The 25,854-nt window shown below is 51.4% G+C and overlaps 7 protein-coding genes across 7 annotated transcripts; 4 read left to right on the forward strand and 3 right to left on the reverse strand.

The window, feature by feature from the left end:
- Window positions 1-329: 329 nt before the first annotated feature.
- G6M90_00g107980 (uncharacterized protein) lies at window positions 330-3,119 on the forward strand (the record flags this gene model as incomplete). Its single annotated transcript, XM_014688560.1, has 1 exon — window positions 330-3,119. The coding sequence occupies one exon, from the start codon at window positions 330-332 to the stop codon at window positions 3,117-3,119; it is 2,790 nt and encodes a 929-aa protein (XP_014544046.1).
- A 504-nt stretch (window positions 3,120-3,623) lies between these two features.
- On the reverse strand, window positions 3,624-5,285 carry BGBP_1 (Beta-1,3-glucan-binding protein; the record flags this gene model as incomplete). The annotated part of the gene is made up of 6 exons (XM_066131738.1): window positions 3,624-3,798; window positions 3,873-3,905; window positions 3,972-4,209; window positions 4,270-4,401; window positions 4,454-4,865; window positions 4,929-5,285. 6 exons carry the CDS (start codon window positions 5,283-5,285, stop codon window positions 3,624-3,626), a joined length of 1,347 nt encoding a protein of 448 aa, XP_065987940.1.
- Window positions 5,286-8,649: 3,364 nt separating this feature from the next.
- Window positions 8,650-11,626, forward strand: G6M90_00g108000 (uncharacterized protein; the record flags this gene model as incomplete). Its single annotated transcript, XM_014688558.2, has 5 exons — window positions 8,650-8,796; window positions 8,853-9,281; window positions 9,352-10,368; window positions 10,445-10,661; window positions 10,728-11,626. 5 exons carry the CDS (start codon window positions 8,650-8,652, stop codon window positions 11,624-11,626), a joined length of 2,709 nt encoding a protein of 902 aa, XP_014544044.2.
- Window positions 11,627-12,960: 1,334 nt separating this feature from the next.
- On the forward strand, window positions 12,961-14,928 carry G6M90_00g108010 (uncharacterized protein; the record flags this gene model as incomplete). The annotated part of the gene is made up of 1 exon (XM_014688557.1): window positions 12,961-14,928. One exon carries the CDS (start codon window positions 12,961-12,963, stop codon window positions 14,926-14,928), a length of 1,968 nt encoding a protein of 655 aa, XP_014544043.1.
- A 2,073-nt stretch (window positions 14,929-17,001) lies between these two features.
- Window positions 17,002-19,571, forward strand: aprE_1 (Subtilisin E; the record flags this gene model as incomplete). The annotated part of the gene is made up of 4 exons (XM_066131739.1): window positions 17,002-17,475; window positions 17,540-18,339; window positions 18,406-19,458; window positions 19,559-19,571. 4 exons carry the CDS (start codon window positions 17,002-17,004, stop codon window positions 19,569-19,571), a joined length of 2,340 nt encoding a protein of 779 aa, XP_065988007.1.
- Window positions 19,572-21,990: 2,419 nt separating this feature from the next.
- On the reverse strand, window positions 21,991-22,371 carry G6M90_00g108030 (uncharacterized protein; the record flags this gene model as incomplete). The annotated part of the gene is made up of 1 exon (XM_014688555.1): window positions 21,991-22,371. The coding sequence occupies one exon, from the start codon at window positions 22,369-22,371 to the stop codon at window positions 21,991-21,993; it is 381 nt and encodes a 126-aa protein (XP_014544041.1).
- Window positions 22,372-23,576: 1,205 nt separating this feature from the next.
- Window positions 23,577-24,464, reverse strand: pyrG_1 (Orotidine 5'-phosphate decarboxylase; the record flags this gene model as incomplete). Its single annotated transcript, XM_066131740.1, has 2 exons — window positions 23,577-24,250; window positions 24,308-24,464. The coding sequence occupies 2 exons, from the start codon at window positions 24,462-24,464 to the stop codon at window positions 23,577-23,579; spliced, it is 831 nt and encodes a 276-aa protein (XP_065987806.1).
- Window positions 24,465-25,854: the final 1,390 nt, after the last annotated feature.

The raw sequence follows: 25,854 nt of genomic DNA on the forward strand, positions 1-25,854 counted from the left end.
AGGTGGCCGTCACCTGTCGGGGTTCGACTGGCATTCCTGTTCAGCATTGCCCTTTTTTGTCTTGTATTGCCTTGCGTTGGAGCCGTTGTACGGGAGGTGTCTCACATTCTCTTCTGTGCTCCGACTGCTTGTTTCCTGCAAACGTAACGAGACCACGTCCAGGCAGACGTCCTCAAAGAGCACTCGACTATGTGCATCGATACTTCAGTTCGCATCAACATTCCCATCTCCCCAGGGTTATGAACTGATCATGCTACCATTGCCTCGATGCTGATTTGCAAAAGTCATCCAACCATCGCTGCCATCGACGACATCCTCGACAAGACACAATGACCGACCCGCCGTTCCTCCTGAAGCCTAAGAGGCTCTCCCTCGTCGCGCAGTCACCCGCCCGATCTCGCGCGGGAGATGACATCTTCTCCCATTTGAGCCCAACCACAGCCGTCGAGGCCTTGACTTCAGGCAACGGGGCCTTGCGAGGCTGCCTGGATGGCGCGTCTGCTACCGAGCGAGACTTTGCTATGCGAGCAGCGATCGCTTCACAAAGAATATGGGAGTGGATTGACGAGCTTTCCGGCTGGGCGTGGCCTCTCGAGAGCGCCTCAACTGGGTTTTTGACACCCAACAACATACTGCCAAGACTGTCATTCCAAGCCAACGTGCCAAAGATTGATGGAAGCGAGTATGTTGGCAGCCTACACGCTCGAGAGGTGGCTTTGTACGAGCGAAGAATTGAAGAGATACATCGAGATATGGATAGCTTGGCACTGGAAGAGATCAAGAGCCAAGTCCTGACGAACCACATCCTACCCCTTTCGAGACCGAATACACCACTGTCAATATCAAGCAAGGGAATACCTCTTACCTCTACTTATACCAAGATGGAGGACCTCTCTGCAGTTGTCACCACAATTGTCGTCCAGACACTACCAAAGATCTCCAGACTCAACCAATTGCTGCGAATCTGGAGCAGCCGTCTAGCTGTTCTGCAACGTGTTCCGCCCTTGCTTTACGCCCTCGAGGACGCCGAGGCTGGGGTCAAGGCTGGCTGGACTGCTATTTCTAAGCCACTTAGAAGGTCCATTCAGGTTGATGGCAGAGGGGCTGTTGTCGAGAAACCGAAACTGAATCGTAGTGACTTTGAGGTCATGAACAAAGTTCTTATCAAGAAGGTCGCAACTCCTGGCAGAGCATTGGATTACATGCTTGATACTTTGGAAGGAATGGACGACACAATTCCAGACAGCTGGTTGGATCGTATGGAAACCGTTGAGCGCAGCTACAGTGAGTGGGTGGCTGCTTGCGAGAGAAAGATCTGCGAAACAGAGTGGTCTAGGTCTGCAGAAAGACAAAAATCTCCAAAGTCGCCTTTAGCACAAGCTGCTAAGGAGATCATTGACTGCACATTATCTGAGTCTAGCGACCTGCCCACAGATGACTCTGGGGTCGCAATCATGTTACCGGTTTCTCCGAAGCATAGTAGTACATCAGTCATTCCTGTTTCATCAGGTGTCAAGGATGGTGTTGTACCCCAGACGTCGGCTAGTGGTGGCCTATCTAGCCATGATGCCAGAGAACCACAGTACATTGAAGATAACGGCCCGAGAACTCCATCTGATGAAGGATCCTTTGATTCCGAACTTACGGCAGAATCTTCCGCCGAGGCTAACCAATCAATATTTGTTGGTGACAATGACTCGCTAATAGAGCACGACATGTCACATATTACCAGGACTATGTCGCCGGTGGACGAAGAGGAGGAAGGAGGATCTGAAGCAGACCTACCGCGGCTTCACAAAAGTATTACACATCATAGCAGATCCCTCGAAAGCTTTGTGATGATGCATGGAGATGGAGACACAAGCCGATTCGATCTGACCAGTGATTTGCCTGAAGTATCAGCTTCTCCCCCAGTGCCTCGAGATCGGATCCGCGAGGCCCAATTTGTTGATGACAGCCCTCCCAGCTCGCCACCACTTCCTCTGGACGACACGAGGGACTCTTCACCCCCAAATGGATTACTCGACAGCCCTATCATTACGTCAGTGCCCGAAGATGACAGCTCTATGTATGGCAAGACGCTTGTTGAAGGCTCATTCGTCTTTGATTTCGATGATTCTATGTCAGTATCCGAAGCAGCTGGGCCCACGTATCGACGAGACAGCACTGGGGACAAGCAGCTGCGCCAACAGATTAGTGATATTATTGAGTCAATACCGGCCAAGATCAAGTTATCAGCCGAGACGCCTGCCGTCAACCTGAACCCCCCGGACTTACAGTTACCTAGGATTAAGAAGAAATCATCCAAGGAGATGTTCAAAAGGAGCACATCAGGCCTGTCGTCTCGCACTACGACACCCTCTTTCACCCTGTCGCCGGCAAGAAGCACACGACCGCGTCCCACAAGGGGCCAACAGGAAATTAAGGTCTATCATTTATCCCGGTCGAACGGCGAACCACCTATCAAGCTCTTCATTCGATGTGTTGGCGAGCATGGTGAACGTGTCATGGTCCGAGTTGGTGGCGGGTGGGCCGACTTGAGTGAGTACTTGAAGGAGTACGCGAGCCATCATGGGCGTCGCTCGGCCGGAAAAGAAAAGGCTGCCAGGATTGAAGTTCAAGATGTCCCGCGCGGTTCTACACCATCCGCGATGGGGATGGGATCGAGCACACCAGACCGCCCAGCCTCGGCTGCTGCGGTTTTATCTGAGCATTCCCCCGTTACACCGCTCAATATTCGCAAAACAAGGAGAAGCATTGGTGCCGCTAACAGCGAGCTGCCAAGATTGCTACCCAAGACACCCGCCATAGCCACCCAGCCTGCTGATACGCCGTCATCATCAGAATCAACTCGCTCCAGACCCGGGTCTCGTCTCAGCTGGCTTGAAGATGATAGCTCATTCCTTGGTCTTGCCGGGCCAACAGGCAAGAAGGTTGAAATGAGTGAAGAGAACAAAGCTTGGGTGGAGAGTGTTAAGGAGAAGGTTCGTCAAGTTAGTGTTGAGAGGAGGATTCCCCCACCCGAAGAGAGGAATAGATTTGGTGATTTGGGTAGAGTTGGCGGCACGAAGAGGTTGTTTCGAAAGGCGGCCGAGAACGGCGTGCAGGGAAAGAGGTGAAGAAGGCATGAGATGATTATACCCCTACTTGTATTGGAAACATTGAGAATATTGTTATTGGATTATGGAAGGTTATTTTGTCGGGGGCCGTACTTGAGCCAGACCAAATGGTAGCCATGGCGGCCGCAGTTTTGCTCTATTCGGGTAGACGTTATAGATATACAGGAGGGGGCGGCAGCAATGAGTTTTTCGTCATTGTGTTTTGAACCTGTGTTTGTTGTTTTGTCAAGCTTCAAGATGCGGGCACAGCATAGCTATATGGATGCATGGCATGATGTGTGTTGCCTTGTCCGTGCTTACCACGCGCTTGTAGTCAAAGACATTCATTATTTATTAGTCTCACCACAACAGGATCTAACTTTTTGTGTTTGGAGCCTTGTCAAGCAAGGATGCCTGAATGCCATTTCCAGAGAATACAATGTAAACCAGTTTGGTCAACCAACCCGACGCCCGAATACGTTGGTCTCGCACATGGTTATGAGCGGCCTCGCTCCGTGTCCGTTCCTAAAGCTCGCTCGGCGAGCCACACTGCCCGGCCTGCCACATCTTGACGGATCTCACCGTCATGCCGCGCTCGGTGCCCTCGCCCCAGGTCGGCAGCCACTTGGCGGCGGCATCCCAAAAGGTCCACTGGGCGTTTTTGGCACCGTCGATCCAGGGCTTGTCGCCAACGTGGTCCCTTGCAAAACAAAGAGTAAGTTCCATGGAGACTCTCGAGCTGGGAAATGGGGGGGGGGGGGGGGAAGGACATACAGGAACCAGCCGTTCTTGGAGCCGACGGCCACGCTGAGGATCAGATAGAAGCTCTGGTCGAAGGGGGCGTTGCCAGTGGTGGAGTTGGACATGGCTCACGGGTTCGCCAGCAGCGTCTGGTTCTCGGCCATGCTGGCGAAGCGGCCGAGGTCGTAGAGCGGGCGGGCGCGGTCGAAGCCGACAAACAGGATTTGGTGGGCGCGGCTGTCGACGTAGAAGTAGATGTAGCCGGGGGTCCACTGGACGCCGAACGTGTGGAAGCCGCGCGAGAAGTCGCCGCGGCGGAGCATCTTTGCGTTGGTGGTGCGCCAGTAGCTGTCCTTTTCGGCCGTGGGACCTTGTTGGACGGATGTTTAGCTTGTGGGATTTGGAGGAGTGGCGAGGAACCGTCGCTTACCCCAGTGGAGGGTGCCGTAGTAGTAGTTGCGGCCGCCTTCGGTGTAGGCGCGCGAGTTGCCTCTCGATTCCATGATGTCGATCTCGCCGCTGCGAGGCCATTCGCCGTAGGTGGAGGCCTCGGGCATCATCCCTTGGAGGCTTGTTAGATGGACTTTTTGGGGGGCAAGGGGAGGAGGATTTACAGATGGCGGGCCAGATCCAGTCGCCCCTGGGGAGTTTGGCGACAACTTCCACTCTGCCGTAGCGGATGCTCTTCTTGCCCTTTGTCGAGAGGCGGGCGGAGCGGATGGGGGGGATCATGGCGCCCTTTTTGGGGTCCGAGGTGGTGATGCAGGAGGTGTTGGCGGTGCTGGTGCAGCTGCCGTCCTTGGTCAGGTCCAGGGTGTAGTTGGCGAAGAGGTCGTTGTTGGTGATGGGCGTGGACTCGTTGGTGAGGGTGGGAACAATGTGCAGGCCTTCGGCGTCGACGTACGAGTTCTTTGCGTCGCTGGTGGTCCAGTCGAAGCTGCCTGTGCCGAAGCCGTCGAGCTGCACCTCGTGCGACCAGATATCCTTGTTCAGGGAGGTGAAGTGGTCTTCGTAGACGAGGCAATACTGGGAAGGAAGCCTTTTGTTACCGGGTGCTTTCGTGAGATGGACAGAGGAGACACAACTTACAGGCCCGTCTTTGTACGGCCAGACTAAGAAGACGCACGCTACGCCGGCGAGGATGAGGCCGAGGAGGATGAAGCCTCTCACGATCCAGTTGTTCCATTTTGTCTTGTTCATGGCCGGATCTGCGAGCCATGGCTTCTCGAACTCGCCGCGCAGACGGTAGCTCTTGAATCTTCGCCTGGACGCAATGTCCAGCGATGAGAAGTCGCGGGGAATCACGGAGGATGGTCTGGCTGGGACGTCGAGTGCCGACGAGGTTGCTGCGAAGTCACTGTTGATGACAACCTTGACTGCCCTGCGGGGTGCCGCGGACGGTCCCTCGTCTGGTGGCGTTTCAGACATGTTGTCCACGTTGCTCATCTTGACGATGCTCGATGTCCAGTGGTGAAAGGCCTGCTGGCGAGAAGTGCGGTAGAGCCGAGCAGCTCCAGGACAATATTTACCCTTGGGCTGAAAGACGACTTTTACCAACGACGAGGGCAGGTATTAGATGAGAGGTTCTACGTGTATCATCAGAACCAGACAGAAATGTCAAGCTGGGCCCAAGCCAAAAAAAAAAAAAGCCTCCACGGCAACTCTCAACTGTCCATCTTGACGATACTTGACAAGAAGTTTGTTGCCGGCGTCGCACAGCATGACATGGGATGAAGAGCTGCGCTTTCTCATCCAACTACATACATATGTAGTTTTCTGGCCCAAGTCCCTGCCCAGCGTTGGTTGCGCTCAGCTCTCCCATTGGCACCGACCCCCCTGCTTGGATCGATTGAAAACAGGAGTGGCGTCATCCGCATCAAGTTAACTTGGACGACGAGCGTAAGCAACTGGCGCGAGAAGGCTGGTAATTCGATGATCCGCGAACACACTTGGAGCGGGCGGGCCGCGCGATCGACTCCATTTCAACGTGCCATGTGGTGATGAGTCGAGGCGCGGTGAAGACGGATCCTCTCCGAGCGGCATTACAGACGGCAAGGCTGTCTGCGGTGGGCAGCGCGAGATGCCAGCCTGCAGGTTCGCGTATGCAGCGAGCGCAGCGTTGGGCTGACCATGCCGACTGTGCGCATGCAGTGTCCCCCGAAGCATGACCAGGCATTCATTCCGACCGTGGTCGAGAAATATCAGCAGCAACCTGTAGAGATACAACCCGGCTGGTCTATTCTTAGGAGCCCGCACGCCATTATCTGTATGCAGTAGGTGAGCGGCAGAAGGGCGTTATCAGCTGCAATCCATGCGAGGAAGCGGGACGCCCTGGTTTTGAAAAATGGAGGGCGAGAACAATGGCCCTCTGTGACTGTTTGCAATGCCAGATTCTTGAGTTTCATGAACGGCTTCGTTGAGACGGACATGCCGACGTGATGGTTCCGCAAATCCGGTTTGCTGTAGTGTCATGACAATGAGGATGCCACTCTAGATGACGGCTTAAGCCGGTTTTCCACGACGGGGTGTTGTATTGCCCGGTCCAGATAGTCGTATGGGAGGGTTTTCAAAACCTTGGGCCTAATGCTATCAGGCTGATAAGTCAAGATATACACCTTCCGAATACTGTCGGCTCTGACAGCTGGGCAGGGGTGGCGATGCCCCATGTTTCTGGTACTGGCCTGCATATCGTGGCGTCCCCCCTGGTTTAGAGACACAGGGGCGGTAGACTAGCCATGTGTAGCAATTGACAGGATGGAAGAGATGGCGTAATATATCATATCGATCTCAGCACCTGGTCTTGGCAATTTGAACCGCCCAGTCTCGATAGACTTAGACTGGCTCGCGGTGACTAGCATGGGAGATGTGATTGCAGAGAACCTTTCTGAGGCTTTATATGAGACATGTAGGAGAACATAGGAGCCACCGTCCGAAGCCAAGACAAGTACGTTTTGAAGGCTGAAATGCGCGTAAGATGTCCTAGACGGAGCTGAATAACCATGGGCCTGGCGGTACGAAAACCAGCTGCATCCAGTCTGTCAGATATCGAGATGCTTGATAACGGATGACATGGCGATTTCCAGCAGCATGCATTACTTCTTGCCGGCTCCTTGAGCCGTAGAGGCACCCTAGGCCCTCGTGCAGCGCCAATTGGTCACAGATATGTTCATCCAGAGTCTCTGCTGACTTCCTCCATCGCTATACGCAATGTCATGGCACCAAAAAGCGGAGGAGGCTCCGGTGGTAAAGGCCGTCATCTCCCTTATCATGGACACGGAACATCCGACACGTGTAGATCAGGAGTGCTCAGTATTGGCTCTAGGCTGAAAAAATTGAAACGGTCGTCAGGTTCATCCCCCAAAACGATCTTTGTCCAAACTGCGGGTCGATATGCGGCCGAACCTTAAGCCTTTTGAAAAGCCGAGCCGCTGGGTTGACTGCCGTGGTGCGGAACGAGCAACTCTGTGATGAGACGAGGCAGACATTCTGGATCGAGACAACTGATGATGGATGTGCGTTGCCAAACAAAGTCCACGGGAACGAGCTTCGGGGTGGTTGGGTTTGGATGGGAAAACATTGCCGTCGGAGATGTAACCTCGATGCGTTCCCCCTGGTCCTCGTATTGCCCTCAGCGGCAGCCAACAACAACCCTCATTATCTTACCGTCTTGTGGTGGCGGACAATTATTACAGATGGTATCCTTGCGGGCAGAGTCGCATTTTGGGGGAACAGCTCCGATGTGTTGTCAGCCGAGTTGAGCTCGCCACACAGCAAGTTGAGCGGCGGCCGAGAGTTTTGCCAAACAACAAAGGCTGACGGCCTAGACAGCTTCGGGTTGATGAACCGACCGAGGGGAGATTTGACCGCCGGTGGGAAACGGTCGAGGGGATGGAATGGAATTGCAGTCGCTAGTCAGCCGTGACCGTTTTGCCAAGGGTTTTGTGCGATGGGCTGAGTCGCAGATATTGCGTTGCCTTGGGGGCTGTTGGAAATGCCCACGCCGCGGCACCAACACCTGCCCGCGTCCCGCCCAGATTGCGCATAAAGGGCGCCGCAGCTGTGGTGTATTGGGCCTGACATGCCGGCATGTGTTATCCAGGTGTCTGGCGATTTTGTTGGTTCGTAGCAGTTGCAGAGGCTATCCAGGGACTTGGTCATGACCACGCCGCCAAGCCAAGAAGCCGCAGCTGCATCTTTGGTCCGGCCAGAGATGCCTGCTCGTCAGAGGCTAGTCGAGACCCCGTCCGCCCCGGGGTCATGGTGGCGCTGGGGCCTGTCGAGGGTGTCCACTTCAATCTTCCTAGATGAAGCTGGTTGTGATGTTTCCAAGTTGGGATGCCCGCAGCCTGACCAGGCGGCATAGGTCAGCAACGTGATATTACGACAAGATGCTGTCAGTTGTGGTTTTTTTTTAAAAAAGATTTTTTCCTTCTCTCGGTGAGCGCTGGACGGATCTACCGTTCCGTGGAGACCCTGGCAGCTTTCTTCCTGTATTTCATTGTATTAATGCCGACCGGTGGATGCCGTAGACCGTGCCATCTATCTGTTGCCAGATACGCATCCAGAAACATACAGAAGCGTCCAAGACCCAAATTACCCTCCTGGAAATGCTTGTTAATACAGATTCAGATTGAAACTTTCCAAAATATATGCTGGGCATCTCCTAGAGAGGGACACCTCTGAAGCAGGCTGAGAGTCCAGAGTCTTGCACCAATTTCGGCCATTTTGCTGTGTCATAGCTTTTCACCCTCACGAATTGCCGAAAAAAAAAACCCCCAGCTCAACGGAAAATATGGATGCTTCTCCAAGTATGTCGGCTCATGGTATCGAGCCATCAATGGCGCGAAACAGATCGTTTTGTACAATCTCTGCGAGTTCGATTGACTCTTCGCCGCAGAGATCAGGGCAAGACTCCCCTTACAACGCCAACCACCACGATGACTTTCGTTTCAGAACAGTAAGGGGAAAAACTTACGTTGACGCAAGAGAATCAACCATCTGACATTCTGACAGATGGTGACGTACCTACATAATAGAGCAGTAGCCAGTGGCTGGATCCCCCCCGAGTCCGTCAGGTCTCCAGAAGACTGCTCTGGCGTGCTCTTGCGAAGATCTCGCGGCAACTACATTGCGTCACAAACACTGAACCCCATTCTCCTCGGTGCGGCTATCCGGCTGAATCTCCATGTGGCCATTACCATGCGCCCGCAGATGTTGCAGGGCATTCTCGCCTCCTTGTTGCCTGGGCAGTCTGATTTGAAGTTCAAGGACGGGTCTCAGATTCAAGTTCTCGACTCATTGGCCCTTGCACAGCCTGCCACGGTAAAGAAGTTCCAGTACGCCTGCGTCTTTAGACAAGAGCGCCTGATTCTCGTCTGGCACGATGATCTTGTCCACATTGTTCCTCAAGCCACCCACATAGAAGAAAAGCTGCTCGCTTGGGTACGACTTGTCAAGCCGCTATAATAAAAAAGAAAACATGACATCAGAAAGGGCTAACCGTTGTTGGCAGGTTTGGGGAGAAGGGAGACTGCCCGTTAATATCCTACACATGCCGAGCCGCGCTCCGTCAACCTTGTACGACTCCGGTATATCCAGCCCGATCGGAACGGCGACCCCGGCAGCTGGCATCACCACGCCGGGTCTCCTGATGCAGTTGAGCAGCAGCGAGGACGTCTCAGAGAAGAATGCCGCCATAGAGCGGCCAGAGTCTGTCGCGAGGCCAGTCGCCCGCGCATCGGCCTTCTTCATCGGCTGCGCCATGTGTCTGTCCCTGTGCCTCCTGTGCGGTGTATACGTCGGGAAGCTGGTGACGGAGTGTATCCTCGCCAACGACTGGATCAAGATGGCGCTTATCTTCCCCGTCCCCCTGCTCATGTGCGTCTCCTTGTTCTTCTTCCAAGTCATCTTCACCAACATCTTCCAGATGATTGGGCCCATCGGAGGCATCAACACCAACTCGCGCTACTTTTCTGCACACAAGCCGTGCCTGAGGCGGGCCTACGCCGACGGCTTTGTCCCGCCCAAGGTCACCATCCAGATGCCAGTCTACAAGGAGGGCATGGACTCGGTCATTATCCCTACTGTGCGCAGTCTGCAGGCGGCCATGTCGTATTACGAATCGCACGGGGGGTCGGCCAACATCTTCATCAACGACGACGGTCTGCGGGCCGGGTTGACGGATGACGAGATTCGGTGCCGCAAGGACTTTTATGCAGACAATAGGATCGGCTGGGTTGCTCGTCCTAAGCATAATGGGGACGAGGACTTTGTGCGAAAGGGCAAGTTCAAAAAGGCGTCCAACATGAACTTTGCGCTGAATATCTCGCAAAAGGTCGAGGCGTACATGCAAGACCTTGCCGATGCTAGGTTGGCCAACAAGGAGACGGATCTCATTACGGATGCCGAGGAGGAAGAGATGTATCAGAGTGCCTTGGCGCGAGTCCTGGAAGAGAACCCGCTTGCTTGGGCGGACGGTGATATTCGTGTTGGAGAGCTGATTCTCATTGTAGACTCCGACACACGAGTGGTAGGCTGCCCTTTGCTTTCCATCCTTTTTTTTTTCTCCCATGACGTGATGAACCGTCTTCTCTAACGTTGAATAGCCTGAGGACTGTCTTTTGTATGGTGCCGCTGAGATGTTCCTCTCCCCCGAGGCGGCTATTGTGCAACATTCCACTGGCGTCATGCAGGTTACACATGATTACTTTGAGAATGGAATCACCTACTTTACCAACCTAATATACTCCTCCATCCGGTTCTCGATTGGATCCGGAGAGGTAGCCCCCTTTGTTGGCCATAATGCCTTTCTCCGGTGGCAAGGTGAGAAGAAGTCCTCAACACATGCGATGAAATCGTACTGACGACGTGGACCGCGCCCCCCTTCAGCTGTTCAAGATGTCGGCGTGCCTGAAGACGACGGCTACGTCCCATACTGGTCTGAGAGTCACGTCTCAGAAGACTTTGACATTGCGCTGCGCCTCCAGATGAAGGGCAACATCATCCGCGTGGCCGACTACCACGACAACGAATTCAAAGAAGGCGTGTCGCTGACCATCTATGACGAGATTGCCCGCTGGCAAAAATACGCCTATGGCGTCAACGAGATGATATTCCACCCCATGCACCGCTGGATCTACAAGGGCCCCTTCACGCCGCTCTTCTACACCTACATCACGTCCAACATCATGGTGTCGTCCAAAATCTCCATCCTGGCATACATGTGCTCGTACTACGCGCTCGGGTCGGCCATGTTCCTCACGGCGCTCAACTACTTCATCGTCGGCTGGTTCCGCGACGACCTGGCCTCGAGCTACCTCACGTCGTGGAACGTGCTGCTCTCCCTCGTCGTCGTCTTCAATGCGGCGGGCCCTATTGCGCTGGCCATCGTGCGCTACCGCACGGGCGAGAAGGCGCTGCTTGAGGGGCTTGTCGAGAACTTCAAGTGGATGCCCATGATGACCGTCTTCTTTGGCGGCATCTCGTTCCATATTTCCAACGCCATCCTCGCGCACCTGTTCCACGTCGACATGCAGTGGGGTGCCACGTCCAAGGAGAAGGAGGACAGCAACTTCTTCCAGGAGATGCCGCGCATCTTCAGGACCTTCAAGTACATGTACCTGATTATCGTGCTGCTCGTGGGCGCCATGGTGTACCTGGGGGCGTTTGCGCCGCCGGACTGGGCCATTACCGACTTTTCCGTGATTGTGCCGCTCGCTATCAACCTGGGGTTCCATGCGTTGGTGCCGCTGGTGTTGAATCCCAGCCTGATGATTTTCAACTACTGAGCACAACGGTTGTTGCTGGCTGCATGGCTGTATATTTTTCTCTTTGTTGTCGGTTTAGATTGGCAGTAGCTTGCTTCGAACTGTGCGATAGATGGCGTTAGGTTACATTCATTAGAGACCACGGTCATGGCATAAACGGAACATGATGGGGATATAGAGGGATTGTGCCCAGTAAGCATATAATAGAGTTTGAGCATCAGGTGTTTTGAATCCCGTCCCGCCACGTCCTCTGCGACGTGCATGTGATGGTCCCCCGTCATCGGATTTGACAAAAAGAATGTGTTGTAGCCACGTACCGTTGCCGCCATTGGGGCGAAGCAGACACCAATCAGCGTCGAGGCTGTGGTGACTGGTCATGCGGATCCGGGAATTCCAACACCTCGCAGCGCCGGATTCAAGGCGTGAGATGTGTTTGAGGAGCAGGGAAATGCGCATGTGCAACTTGATCATCATAACCTCTCACCAACAGGTGAAAATTGGTGGAGACTCTGAGAGCCCAAAGAGCGCTCCTTCCTGTGCGCGAATTGTAGCGTTAATGGATTGACGTGACGCAAATGGCTAGTGCTGCGACAGCTCCTTCCCTCTCTCCCAATTGGCGTCGCTTCCCCCCCCCGCCCCCCCGCAACATCCCCGTGGGTCCCCCTCCAATGCCGCCTCACCCTCTCTTGACCTCATCCCCATCCAATCTCCGCCCTGCCGTCCTTCCGTTTCAGCATCATTGTGTCGACTGTTATTTCGGGACCAATTGTTCACCAGCCTCTGTTTATTCTACCTTCATCTTCACACGAACCCTGACACTTGTAAACCATTGCCGCCTGCCTTGTCGGGAGCGTTCAAGGAGCCCTCGGCAGCCACGTAACCCCGACCGGAACTCCGCGCTCTCTTGTCTATTGTCCAAAAGGCTCGTCCGTTGCTACTACTGCACTGCACGTCTTGCGCTCTGAATGCCCTCCAATTAGTAAAGGACCTATTTAGACTGTGAGTGATATTGAATTGATATTCTTAAAACAGCAATAAGGCGGGGATTGTAAGAGAAGGTGAAGAAACAAGGAAGAACGCACCCCATGGCTAAGACAACGCATGGAACATGGCTGACCAGGAAAAACCCCGCGACATGTTGCGTATATATTATCTGACACGGCACATTTATAGGAGCTTGAGCTTGTGATACTTGCGGAAAGAGAAGTCCCCCGTTCTTGTCTTTATTTATAACTCTTGTGCGGGTATGTCTCTGAGATCGCTTTACTACTTGCTTTCCATCCTTTGTCGTTACATCCGTCCACCATGAGGTGTCAATTGCTCATACAACAGACATTGCCAGAAAAGCTGCCAGTATGAATGAGAAGACTGGTCTTCACGAAGAGTCCCGTCCTAAGCGGGATACATCTGGCTCACTTGACCTGGCCCCCACCCATATTACCTTTACTCAGTCGTTCAGCTATGCCACCAAATATGCCAATGAGAAGAACTGGATTGGCATCTACTCTTCTGGCAGTACTGGTCCTGACAAGGAGACTTACACAGAAGACTCCCTATCGTGGGAATATGCTCCAGGTCAAAAGGGAACGGTGCAGCTATCAACTGCCAATCTCCCCCCAGGCCAATACAAGGCCTACTTTCTTGCCAATGAGGGCTACAAGTGGCTAGCCAAGCCTGTCGTATTCAAGGTCGCGAATCCCTGGGGCTCCATTTCGATTCGTGACGATGACCCTCTCCTCACCTTCAACTATTCGACTCCGCTTCCAGATCCCCAAAACTGGATTGGCATTTACAACTCCTTTGGCGGTGGCCCAGAGTCACAAAAGTTCATCAGCGGTTCCTTGACTTGGGCTTATGCCCCTGATAAGAATGGGACTGTCAAGGTCGATGCCTCTGCTTTGCAGCCAGGTCTGGGATATCGAGCCTTCTTCCTTGCCAAAGGCGGATACAAGTGGCTTGCAAGCCCCATTGACATCGTCAAACCCGGAAAGGGTCCGTTGACCTTTATTGTTGACCAACTAACTACACACAATGCTCGGGCTGGTGAGCCTTTCCAGGCTACCCTTAGCGGAATGCTAGAAAACCCACGCGATCCAGACAGCAAGTTCGCCAAGGGCAAGTATAGTGCTACGGATACAAGCACACATGACTGGGTCAACATATCTGCCGACGGAATTATCAGTGGTACACCGCCCAAGGCAACCGGAAACACGACAACTAACTTCGTTGTCGAGGCTTTGGGATCCGATGGGTCTACTGCCGAAATTACGGTTACAATCCCAGTCGTTCCGCAGGGCGAGCCTTTGGTCAAGGAACTGACCATCTTGTCGTTCAACCTGTGGTTCGGAGGTACACCCGTGAAGGACTACCACGCCAAGCAGGTTCGCTTCATCACAAACGCCAGAGCAGACATTGTTGGACTCCAAGAGAGCACCGGAGGACATGCGATTCGCCTCGCAAAAGCCATGGGCTGGGACTATTGGCAGGGAGATGATGATGTTGGTATCATTTCTCGATACCCCATGGTCGAACAGTATGCTCCTATCGAGAGATGTGGCGCTGTACGCATAGCCTTGGACAGGGGCCAGGAAATAAACTTTTGGAATTGCCATTTGGGCTACACGCCATATGGTCCCTACGACTTTTGCTTTGACCACCTGTCCCCGGAGGAGGTTCTCAAGAACGAGATCAAGTCTCGTCGTACGCCTCAGATCATTAATATCATGAAGCACATGCAGGACCATCTCTCACAATCCAGAAAGACCCCCGTCATCTTCACCGGTGACTTCAACGCGCCGTCGCACCTTGACTGGACAAATGCAACCAAGAAGCTTCACTGTGGACAGGGATACTTCCCCTGGCCCACATCGAAGCATCCCATTGATGCAGGCCTAATTGATTCCTTCCGAGAAGTCCACAGTGACCCGTTGGCTAAACCCGGCCTCACGTGGTCGCCCATTTATCTAGACAACGGAGGGCGGACCGAACCCAAAGATCGCATCGACTTTATCTACCACAAGGGCCTCAAGACTCATTCATCGGAAGCTGTTGTGGTTGGCCAGCCCAAAGCACAGCCGGACCACGATCACAACGAATGGCCATCGGACCACGCCGCCGTTAAGACAGTCTTTAAAGTAGAGAAGAATAGCTCTGCCGGACAGGGCAACTCCCGCGTCCTCTGGGGCGTGGTAAGCGCCATAATTGCCGCGACAGCTGCGTGTGCTTCATGGATTGTATGCGCTTGTGTTGGCAAGCGCAAGTCCGATAAGAATTTAGACGAAAAGGGCAGGAGAGACAGCGGTTCGGGCGATTCATCTACATAGAAATATCGAAATGACTGGTATTCACATCGTCTTGATGGGCACCATACTGCACCCTGGGGGTGCAATGAATGTTGATCGGTGAATAGACGGATGGTGTGACCAGGCGGGCCGTGTACTGTTTTTGGTCCTGAATCCTGATAGTGAGTCATTGGAAAAGACGTATAACACAACTCTTCCGCGTTCGGCCTAGGCATCTTATCCGACTGTTTTGACTGATTTACATTATTTACCAAGATTTCTCGTGGCTGGAAGAGATATTGTCTAAAAATGCAATCATCCCCCAATACCCGATCTCAAAATCCTTCCCTCGTAGCTGCCTGACACATTGTAGGTATTAAAACTCCAACTGCGATCCGGGCCAGGTCAGCGTATTTCGGACTCTTCAATAGTGGACGACTTGGACCATGTTCCGTGCCGATCATTGGTTTATCAAGTACGCAACAGACTGGTCTGCAGAGCACCCGTTTCCGATCACGATGGCACCCTCATCATGGAAGTCAAATGGAAAAGACTGCCTTGAAATTTCTCCATGCCGTGGATGTCCTTTATACGAATTCGAATATCGTAAAAACCTATAGTCGTGACAGGAACCGTGCGTATCGGAGATGATGGCACCCGGTTGTCATATCAACAAATCTAACACGCCAGAGGCTCTTGTCATGTAATTATTCAGCCCCTGACCCTTTACACTCTTGCATCAGCTAAAGATGCAGTAAACCAGGTCTATAACGATAACCTTTATAAGGCAATTTTCATTGCTATAACCAGAGTACAGGGATTTTATACTCGACAATTACCCGTTCAAGAAGAAGCCCAACTTCTACAAAGCCTGCTACCTTTGCGTTCGGTAGCTTTCGTAGGGTGTTAATCGAGACGCATATACCTGCAACGTGTAAGCGCTTCAATCAGAGTTCATCTATTGAGAGCTGTATAGGCAACTCCGAAGGGCCTCGGTTAAATTGACGACGACTACGACCCACATCGTGATTTGCCTCAAACTCAACGATAGTCCTTATGAGGACTCGCGCCCTTGCGTCGAGTCTTGTTATTTGACGAACAGAGGAAGCCTAATTTAATACCTCGGTTATATTTGTACTAGTACTATCTAGAAACAGGGTTGAATTTTGGAGGCGATATCGGTACACAGTGTTGACGGAGTTGGTGGGCGCTGTTGCTAGGGCCCAGAAATCATCTCGCGTCAAGGCTACGATTCGCGGCCAAGGCGGTTTATTACTATCAATTGATATAACTGGATGTTAACTGGATACTCAAGTGGTCGCTAGTCTCTGATGCTCCATGTGGATAACGTACAGTTCAAGCCCTGACTATTCAGCCAGGTATAGGTCGTATAAGTCAGCCGCATAACATGATAAGAGGGGTTATAAGTTATAACTAATTATAAAAACTACTATATAACGTATTAAGTACTTAGTAAGTTAATTAAAAAAAATTATTTGTAAGTTATTATTAAAAATTATTCCTTTTTTATAAATTATAATCCATAGCTATTATTGTAAATTATAACTATACTTGTTAATAATAAGGCCCCTACAAATAGCCCCCCGTTTCAGGCCACTTATAGTTAAACTTACAGGGGTTAGATTATAAGGGAGGACCTGTCCTGCGCGAGTCAATACTTGTTGTATTAAACAATATCATACTCCCCAAATAATAATCGTACCACGCCCCTTTTTGACCCAAAAAAAGGTAGCAGTAAGAGCTTTGCTTGACTCAAAAAGGTGAGATATGGCCCTATTAGCTTATAAATTAGTTGATGCTAATTTACCTCTCCCCACAACATCGGCATACTCTGTACTGAGGGATGGCTTTGTTGGAAGACAGACTATACGCCGACAGTTATCCCTCACGCTTATCAGCCTACAGGATAGACCTTGACGTAATATATAAGCTGTCCGGTAGGCAAGCAAACAGTAATAGTCATTCGCAATAGTGTTGCAAATAGGAGTCTAATTCCATCATCGCCATTCTTCTTTTTCTTTTGCTTGGCCGTCTTTTACCGGCAACTCCTTTATAGCCAGACTGCACCCAATATATTCCTTGAGCCCCTTGGTCATGATTTGGCTGTCCGTCTCTGCTCTAGTATGGGCAGCTCTGGCGTTTGCTCCCTCCTCTGGGGCAGCAGACGGGGGAGGGCATCGCGGCAACACATATGCAGGCCCCAACAACTATATCATCGAATGCCACAACGGCCGAGACAAAGACGTCCTGATTCACCGTATCAAACATCGCGATGGCCAAGTACATCATGATTTCAATTCTGGCATCTTTTACGGCGTCTCAGCTAGTGTGCCAGGCCTAGGGGGCGACGAGATAAGAAACATGGCAGGCGTCAAGGACGTGTGGCCGGTGCAGGTATTCAGACATGAGGCCAAAGAGAATAGTTTGAAGCCTCGAGCGGCCCCAAAGAGGCAGCCGTATCGACGTGCCGTCGACACTTCGTGGAATCATGCCATGACGCAGGTGGACATGCTCCATTCCGAGGGCTTCTACGGCACAAACATTACCATTGCCATCATAGATTCTGGTGTAAGTCATCCTTTTCCATGGTCAAGGAGAGAAACTTGGGGTTTTGTATAAAATATTAACGTAGACGGGGCGGCAGGTCAACTACACACATCCGGCCTTGGGTGGCTGCTTCGGTCGTGGCTGCCGAGTCGCTCGCGGAGCCAATTTCGTCCGGAACGAGGGAAAGTATGGTGATCCCATGGATCAAAATGGTCATGGAACTGCTGTTGCTGGCGTGCTGGCCGGGAACGATCCTCGGAGAAACTTTGTGGGCGTGGCTCCCGGCGCGACACTTGCCGCATATCGAGTTGTGGATTCCAAGGGGTACGCCAGAGAAGACGATTTGATAGCAGGCTGGCTTAAAGCAGTGGAAGACGGAGCACAGATTATCGCTTCCTCGGCTGGTTTTGACGGATCCGGCTGGGCACAGTGTCCCATGGCAGCTGTTGTGGCGCGCATCGCCGCAAGTGGCATACCTTGCATCGTGGGCAATGGTAATGATTCTAAGAAGGGCCTCTTCTTTTCTCTAGATCCCTCGACTGGCCGAAATGTGCTGGCAGTCAACTCATTTGCCCACCGGATGGTGTCTTCGGCCGGTGGTAGTCGTGCCGTCACGGCGGGCATGTCGTGGCTTTCTGCCTCTGGGCCGACCTGGGAACTGGATATCAAGCCCAATGTCGGCGTACCCGGCGATGAAATACCTTGTCCGCAAATCGACGGCAGCTATGACAATTGCTCCGGCACATCCTTTGCTGGACCACAAGTTGCGGGCATGGCGGCTCTCATTGCCGAGCGCCGGGAGGATTTCGATCCGGGGCACCTGATGAGTCTTCTCATGACCACGGCCGCGGTCCAAAAAGATGGCCATTTCATTCCCGTAGTCCAGTAGGGAGGGGGTCTTGCCCAGGCCTGGGAAGCTGCACACGCGACGACGCTTATAGAACCACCGAGCCTTGCCTTTAACGATACAGACCACCGGGCTCAGTCCATCACCATTCGAGTCACTAATAAAGCTCGGTTTGAGGTTACGTATCAGCTCTCGATTCTTCCTGCGGTCACTATTTACGCTCGCAGGCTACCGAGAGACTTTAAAAATCCAGAGTATATCCAAGCTCCTGCGTCTATTGACATGAGCAAGACTTTTCTTAAGCTAGTCGCCAACCAGTCAGATACTATTACAATCTCGGCTAAAGATCCCAAGGGCCTTGAAGCCGACCGCTTGCCGGTATGGTCTGGCTGGGTCGCTATCAATAGTTCTGATGGCAAGACACTGACTGTGCCATATATGGGCCTTGCGGGCTCGTTACACAAGCAACAAGTTCTTGAGTCTGATGGGGTCAGCTTGCAAGGCTTCAACCACGATATGCATAATGCAGACAGTAATCGTGGTGCAAAATTCAGCTATACTGTCAAGAAGGGCTTCACAACACTTTCAGCCTCTATCATTATTAACCTAATTCTCGGAAGCCGTGTATATGTCGAGGCTGTTCCCCTATCGCCTCGAAAATGGATGACTGACCGCCTAGGCAAGAGCCGAGGTTTTCCGATCAAGGGTTACTCTCCAAGAGCACTCCAGAGGTATACCGGCATTGGGCTATACGACAAAGAATGGGACGGTCAAATTCAGTCCGGTGATTACCTCCCACCAGGCGACTATCAACTGGTAGTGCGCGCCCTGAGGGTTTTTGGAGATCCTACTATGGAAGCCGACTGGGATGCGGCTGAACCACTCCCATTTCAAGTTATGAGTGGCGCGGGCCAGGAAGCATGCAAGGCGTACCAGTCTGGAAAGGGGCCCAAGGACGCTCTATTTCGAAATCTACAAGAATGCCATCAGGTTCACAACAAGACGGCAGTGGACGCTCCCTGGATCCCTCGCCCTCAGGATAGTAGCAAGTGTGATGATGATAATCCAACGGAAGAGGACTGCGGCACTTACCACTACTGCAAAGCGCATCAAGAACGACTTGATGACATTATATCCCCTTTCAGGAACAAATATGAGTGCGTGCATAGCCATAAATTGCTGCCCAAAGTACCGCTTGACCCCCTCAGGTTGCCTGAGTGCCAAACGACTAGGGACCCTAATATTTGTGGCTCGCAGGTTTGGTGTATAGTCATTTTTCAAACCGGAGGGCCTGCACATGGATGGAGCAACAGTGAGGAGTGTCAATGGGCTCACGGAAGTATGTTGGCCTGAATATAGCGCTTATTATATAGTTGAAGCGCGAAATATCACGTTATACAACTAAAGAGACCTTAAGTATATTAAAGAATTTCCCTGTCCTAAATCACCACGGTTGCGCGAGACACCAACAGGATTTCCTGCGGTGAAAAGCGATTGGTGGTTTTGGTGGTAAGTAATAAGGAGTTGCGACGGTTTTGAGAAGATGATGATGATGGAAATCTGCAAAACAATTGGAGTAGAGAAATAACACATATGAGGATAATACGAGGAATATCTTCTTGCGTAGATTGCTCATTTTCATGTCAACACCTCGGTCGATGACCCTTCTAGTACGGAAGCAGGCAATTATTGCCCTGTCATTGTCGTCGATGCCAAAATGCATGGTCGTTCGCGGTCTCAAGCATGCATCTGAGCATGGTGAGATGAGAGGCGTGAGCTGCCGTTTAGTCATCTCGCCACACCCCTCCCTTACCTCTTAGCGTCGGCTGCTTCCGTGCCTGCAAGCCCGCTGGTTGGCTGTCGCGCCAGTTGCTGCGGGGTGAGCCGCCTGACAAACACTTCACGACGCAACAAACCCGAGGCTAGTCCCAAGTAGGAAAGTCAATTGGCGACTTGTCCTAGACAAAAGGACCCTTGGAACGATCTCAACGCCAGGCTAGTTTCGGCCTGCGGTCTTCCTTGTTCTTATGGCTCTAGAGAGGGATTTCTGTTCTTCCTCCTTCTTTCTCTTCCAACATTTCGCATTCCTTTTTTCCCTCTCCTGCCACTCCGACTGCCCACGGGCCACGGTATGGGATACGGGTTGCCCAGCAGCCTACTCGTGGTAAACATGGCGTGCTGAGAGGCCATTGACAATGTCTTTGGGCCATGGGCTGGACCATTCTGCCGCGGCGGCGTGGAACCGGGGAGCCGTAAGTGGTATTGACTCGAGGAATTTCTGCAGATTGTGATAGCAACCCTAGAGGCTCTCTCCGTAGCGTATTTTCCCCTTATAGCTGCCAATGGCCAACCCATCAAGTGTATGTCGTTGCTGCAGCAAGTGTCGACTATAGCTGTCCTCGCAGTCGGATCATGTATCCTCTCCCGATATTCTCACACTTGATCCCCGCGGCCCTCGCTGGCGATTGTGGTCTATCTTTGCATCACAATTCTATGAAATCTAGCCGCTGCTAGCACCCCATGGCTGATGAAGAATGGGATTGCAGTTATAATACTTTACACTGGCACCCTGGAAACTTTCGAATGCTCTATATTGGCATCTTGTCAGCAAGTTAATAATAAAAGGCTGCGGGAGCTTGAATTTTCTCCTCTACGCACAACTTTACGACTCCTCTTACCCTCACGAACGTTGACATGGACAAAGCCATGATCTATTTTAAAGATATCCATGAGCTGTGGGCATCACTGTTTATGTGCTGACGTTGCAGATGTGTGTCAGTCTAAGTGGTCCGGTGCGTGTGCATGATAAGTGGAAAATGGTGAATGGGCGTGTAGGCAAGCGCCGTATATTTATGCTGACATCAATGGCACATGGACTTGTTCTGTGCTATGCCGTCATTCTCTAGGACATTCATAGCGAAAAGAACAAGTTGACATATTTGCTTTCAAGGGCAGGTACTTCTACACTACATACATGCTTGTAGAGCAAAATGTCTCGTCCCCATTTAAATGATATTTAGCGCCGAGGCCCCGTCATTCCTACGTCAGACCCTAGAATATTATTAACAAAGGGAAGTTGGCGGGACTCGGCGCCACCTAGCTTGTTGAGCAGCACAACAAATTACCATGAGCATACTCTGTGACAAGGGCCTAGCTTGGAGCAATTACTCAATTCATCTAATAACAGTCTTTGGTATCAAAGGTCCTTGGTTTTCCTTAAGGCCTTGAGGGACCGAAGCCGTCTATTTATACAAGAAGTCGGTGAGGACCTTCTGCCCTAATCCCGTGACCGTAGCCCTTGTGTAACCAGCCATTTCCGTGTAACATACTCCGTATGCACCAGGGGACTGAGGCATTACGTTTTGCCTCCCACTGAATATCATATTTGCCAAAACAGGACGACTTTGCCTTAACTGAGTCTAAGTACTACAATAAGGCTTGCCATCTCACAGTCTTACAATACCAAGCAGATTCATGACAAAAATGGCCATGGCCCAACCGCAAAGCATGTATAAGAAGTCAAGTCCTCCAAACCAACCAAATTCCCCTTAACACACTTTCCGCCCTCTCCAAAACCTTGAATCACGAAAGATGTTGAGTCAATGCTTATAATTTTGGTCAAAAGTGACGTCTATTACTAGATATAAGTACAGCTAGGTGACGTCTAGAAGTCTTGCACTTGGCTGACACTAACACTCGTCATCTGCTTCGGCATTGGCATTCTTAGTGCAACCCCCCTCAATACGAGTGGTGCCAGCAGGGCAGACACAGCTGCCATTCAACTCAATGCCTCCATCACATCTCGGCTGGGGGGCTGCCAGATTCCCGCTTGGAGGCACAATTCCAGTGGGGATGTCTTCAGGGAGAATCGTCTTGGTGGGCGTCTTGTCGTCAAAGCAAGTGTCGGGCTTTTGGGCCGCTTGTTCTTCAACCGGCCTGCAGACTCCTAGGCCTTCGACAAGGGTCATGCCTTTGCCACAGGCCGCGAGGTTTTCCTTCTCGAGGGTCGGCGCGGGCGCGGCCACGGCGAGAGCGGCCAAAGAGGCAAGGAGAAGAATATGCTGCTTCATTGTTCTTTGGCAGCTGAAGAAGAAAATCGAGTAATGAATGAGATGTGAGGGTTGACGACAGAGGAGAATCTTGATTGGGGGCAGTATCTTGGGGTGTCTTAAAGATGAGCGGTAGCACATGATTTTATAGTCGGCGACTGCAACCTGGTATGGCAAAGCAGATGCCACTATTCATGCCAAGTTGCCATGGCCTCGCGTTCCGTTTTAGCAGCTACCATGAATGACTCTGCACGAAATCACCCATTAACTTATAAATGATAGAAGCAGCACCAGGCGGTTTCAGGACCTGTCATGAATCATGAAATTATGATCATGACCCCACTTATGAAGCCTAGAGTCGGTATAATGCCGGGCCATCTGGTTGACTCGCGGAATAGTTTAGCTCAGCGGGATATAAGAAGGGGTCAAGGATATTTATGCACGGGCTTGAAGGTGAAACCATGGGGATCGCACCACGAGTTCAATGCGAGGCACTCACAGTAATGGCTATGAGAGAAATGAGGTGTCAAAAGACTGACACTTTAGGCTGCGTCATACGTATCGTCACTTTGACCAATTAGTGGCCCTGATTCCATCATATCAACACCCACTCCTGTCACAAATATATTGCATCTTGTGAATGCTGCTGTATGCAAGCATGGAGGTAATTCTGACACAACGTCTTCACCCCAATAGGCCTGAGGCTAGTTATGCGCTTCCCGTACACCAATTCGCCGAATTGCCATGATGAAACACCTCGGCCAGCATCAAGTGTTGTTGCTCGTCCTGTGCTTTGGTGCCACGAAAATGCTGCATTGGGCCTTCGAGTCAACATGGCTTGGCTTACTTCGTCTGTCCCTTTTCACAACGGCGAGACCTCCCGAGCGTGTATTCCGTTGATGGCAAGTGAGCTGACGGCGATTCATTCTGTGGATTGTCCATTCCTCACTCACTCCAACACCGGCGGGTCACTCAGTTTCGTCAAGAGGCGGTGCATTCCCGAGTACCATGGTGGAAAAAGACGCGTATTTCCTCATTAGCTTGTCGTACACCTTCCTCGACTTCTTCCAGCGGCGGGTGTTCATCATGAATTCCAGGTTCTTACTATAAGTCCATAGTTTTGGAATCATTGCATTTCATGCGTGATACGATTCATTCCATAGTAGAGGTGATAAAGACAGAGTCAAGTCCTAGTCTTGACGGAGTATCCATCTCAAATCCAGCACCTACATCGAGATCCGAGCCTCATAGGCCGCCCAGCCCTCTTCCTGGTATTGCTTTGCAGCCTGGACACGATCCTCCGCGGAATAAATGCCTCTCCCAGCAATGATAAAATCGGAACCTCCCCCAACAGCCGCCGCGGGCGTTTGATACCGCTGGCCCAATACATTGCCCGATTTGCTGCCGTTGACGCCCGTCGTGAAGATGACGAAATCTTCGTCGGCCAAGCTAGGATCGAGTCCTGCAGGACCAAGGCTGCGCATGGCTACGAAGCCAATCACCGCGCCGCCCATGCCCGTCCTTCTCGCAACGTCAACGCAGCGCTGGGTGTACTCACCAACAGCGAGGCTGCCGGCCGTTGTCATCTCGGCCAGCAAGAGCAGACCTCTCTCGTTACGGTACGGGAATGTCTCGTCGGAAATCACTTGCTCGAGTGCATCCACGACGCCATCACCCCCGAGAAGGCTTACATTAACAATATCTGCCCATTCGGAGATGCGGAGGGCGCCGCCGTGGTATTGCTTCTGTACAGTCGTCCCTATGTCGACGAATTTACGGTCTTCAAAGATGAGGAAGTCATGTTTGGCCGCAAGTTCCTTTAACCCGGAAACAGTCTTGTCGCTGAAGTCATGGATAATATCGACATGGGTCTTGAAGACTGCGATGTAGGGTCCAAGCTCTGCTCGTAAAGGCCGGGTTAGCAAGTCAATGACGAAGCACGCGCACATGTGCTTACCATCCGCACATTTCAGAAGACTTTCCGTGTCGGTAAAGTCGGCCGATATAATTAAATTTGACCTTTTGCTGTCCGCAATTCGGAAAAGCTTCTTGGCGACAGGGTGCGGATGGGAAGCGGCTCGGCTAGAATACGGTACTGTAGATTTGGAAGCCATGGGGAAAGAAGCAGGCTTTGTTTGGTTTTATGTAGAGAAATGGTAGTGGACAAGACGTAGCAGGCCGGAGCACACCCTCTATATAAGTCCGTCTGGGTCCCTTTGTGTCACGCCGTCTTTAGTGCGTGTGTTTAAAGCCAAATTACATGGCTAACTATAAGTCGCTTGACCATGGTGCCCCATACGGATGGCTGAACAAACTTAGAGTTTAGCTAACCTTCCGACACTACATGGTAGCAAGTCACTCAAACAAGACCGGTGCCTTTCTTAGGGTGAAGGCCATTGTGTTGCGAAGGCTACAATTCTCAGCAGAGCTGTCATGGACCCTTTCAAAATCTGATAGCAGAGGGGACTAAGTGGGAAATGGTTATCTCATCGTATTTCACGGATAAAATTTTATACGGGCTGTATCTAATAATCTAGGACAGATGGCGTCATGCTAAACTGAAGACAACAGCTCATAGTGGCACCTTACTCTGCCTCTCATTTCCAGCTGTGACAAGGGATCAGTGAGGGCTTGGAGAAATAACTCAATTCATTTAATAGGAGTCTTTAGTATTCAAGATTCTTGGTTTCCCTCGAGGCCGTGTTGACCAAAGAGCTCTATAAATACAAGAAGTCGGTGAGAGACTTCTGCTCTAGGTCCCGTGATCGTCGCCCTCGTGTAAAAGTGTGAGTTCCTATCATGTTAAGTGCTATGTTCTGCTCACAAATTCAGTTCACGTTTTTCCCTTCTGGATTACCCACTCACATGGATTCATTTAGGTAGTGGAGCAAGTTTCATAGTGTTGAAACCGCCGGAGATGTAGTAATATCTGGCGAGACGCAGTCAATCAACTACGTAGTCACGTGCGCCCACAACGGAAAGCAAGTCACAATACACCCGAGGAAGCTTAGAGAACGGAGCGTGCATGTATAATACATACTGGGCTCGGTAATAAGGGCTTTTTCTTTTCAATGTAGAAGCCTCTCGTAACGATGACGACGAGTTGCATGACGTAAAAGGGGGGGAAAATATTGACATGTTCAGACCCTGAAAGTTTAGCCAGGTGTGGCATGATAAGGGGGGTTATAATTAATTAAAAGGGATTATTGTCTCATAGAATACCGAGGGGCTCGTGGAGCACCTATTCCAGGGGTTATAAGCTAATCAGATAAGAATAGACAAGTGCTACTTTTATTTACTATAAAATTAGCTAATAATAATTATACTACTAATAATCTTATCAGGTATAATAGATTATATTATACTTTTTATATCATATATTACCTGCTTAGTACTAGCTTTATTCCTTATAGTATGTGGGACAGAGGGGCCCCCACGAGCCCCTTAGTATTTTATAAGATAAGAAGTACACGAGGTAAAAAAAGTACTTAATAAGCTATTAAA

The sequence above is a fragment of the Metarhizium brunneum genome, chromosome 7 (genome assembly GCF_013426205.1).
Source record: "Metarhizium brunneum chromosome 7, complete sequence".
Classification (NCBI taxonomy): Eukaryota; Fungi; Ascomycota; class Sordariomycetes; order Hypocreales; family Clavicipitaceae; genus Metarhizium; species Metarhizium brunneum.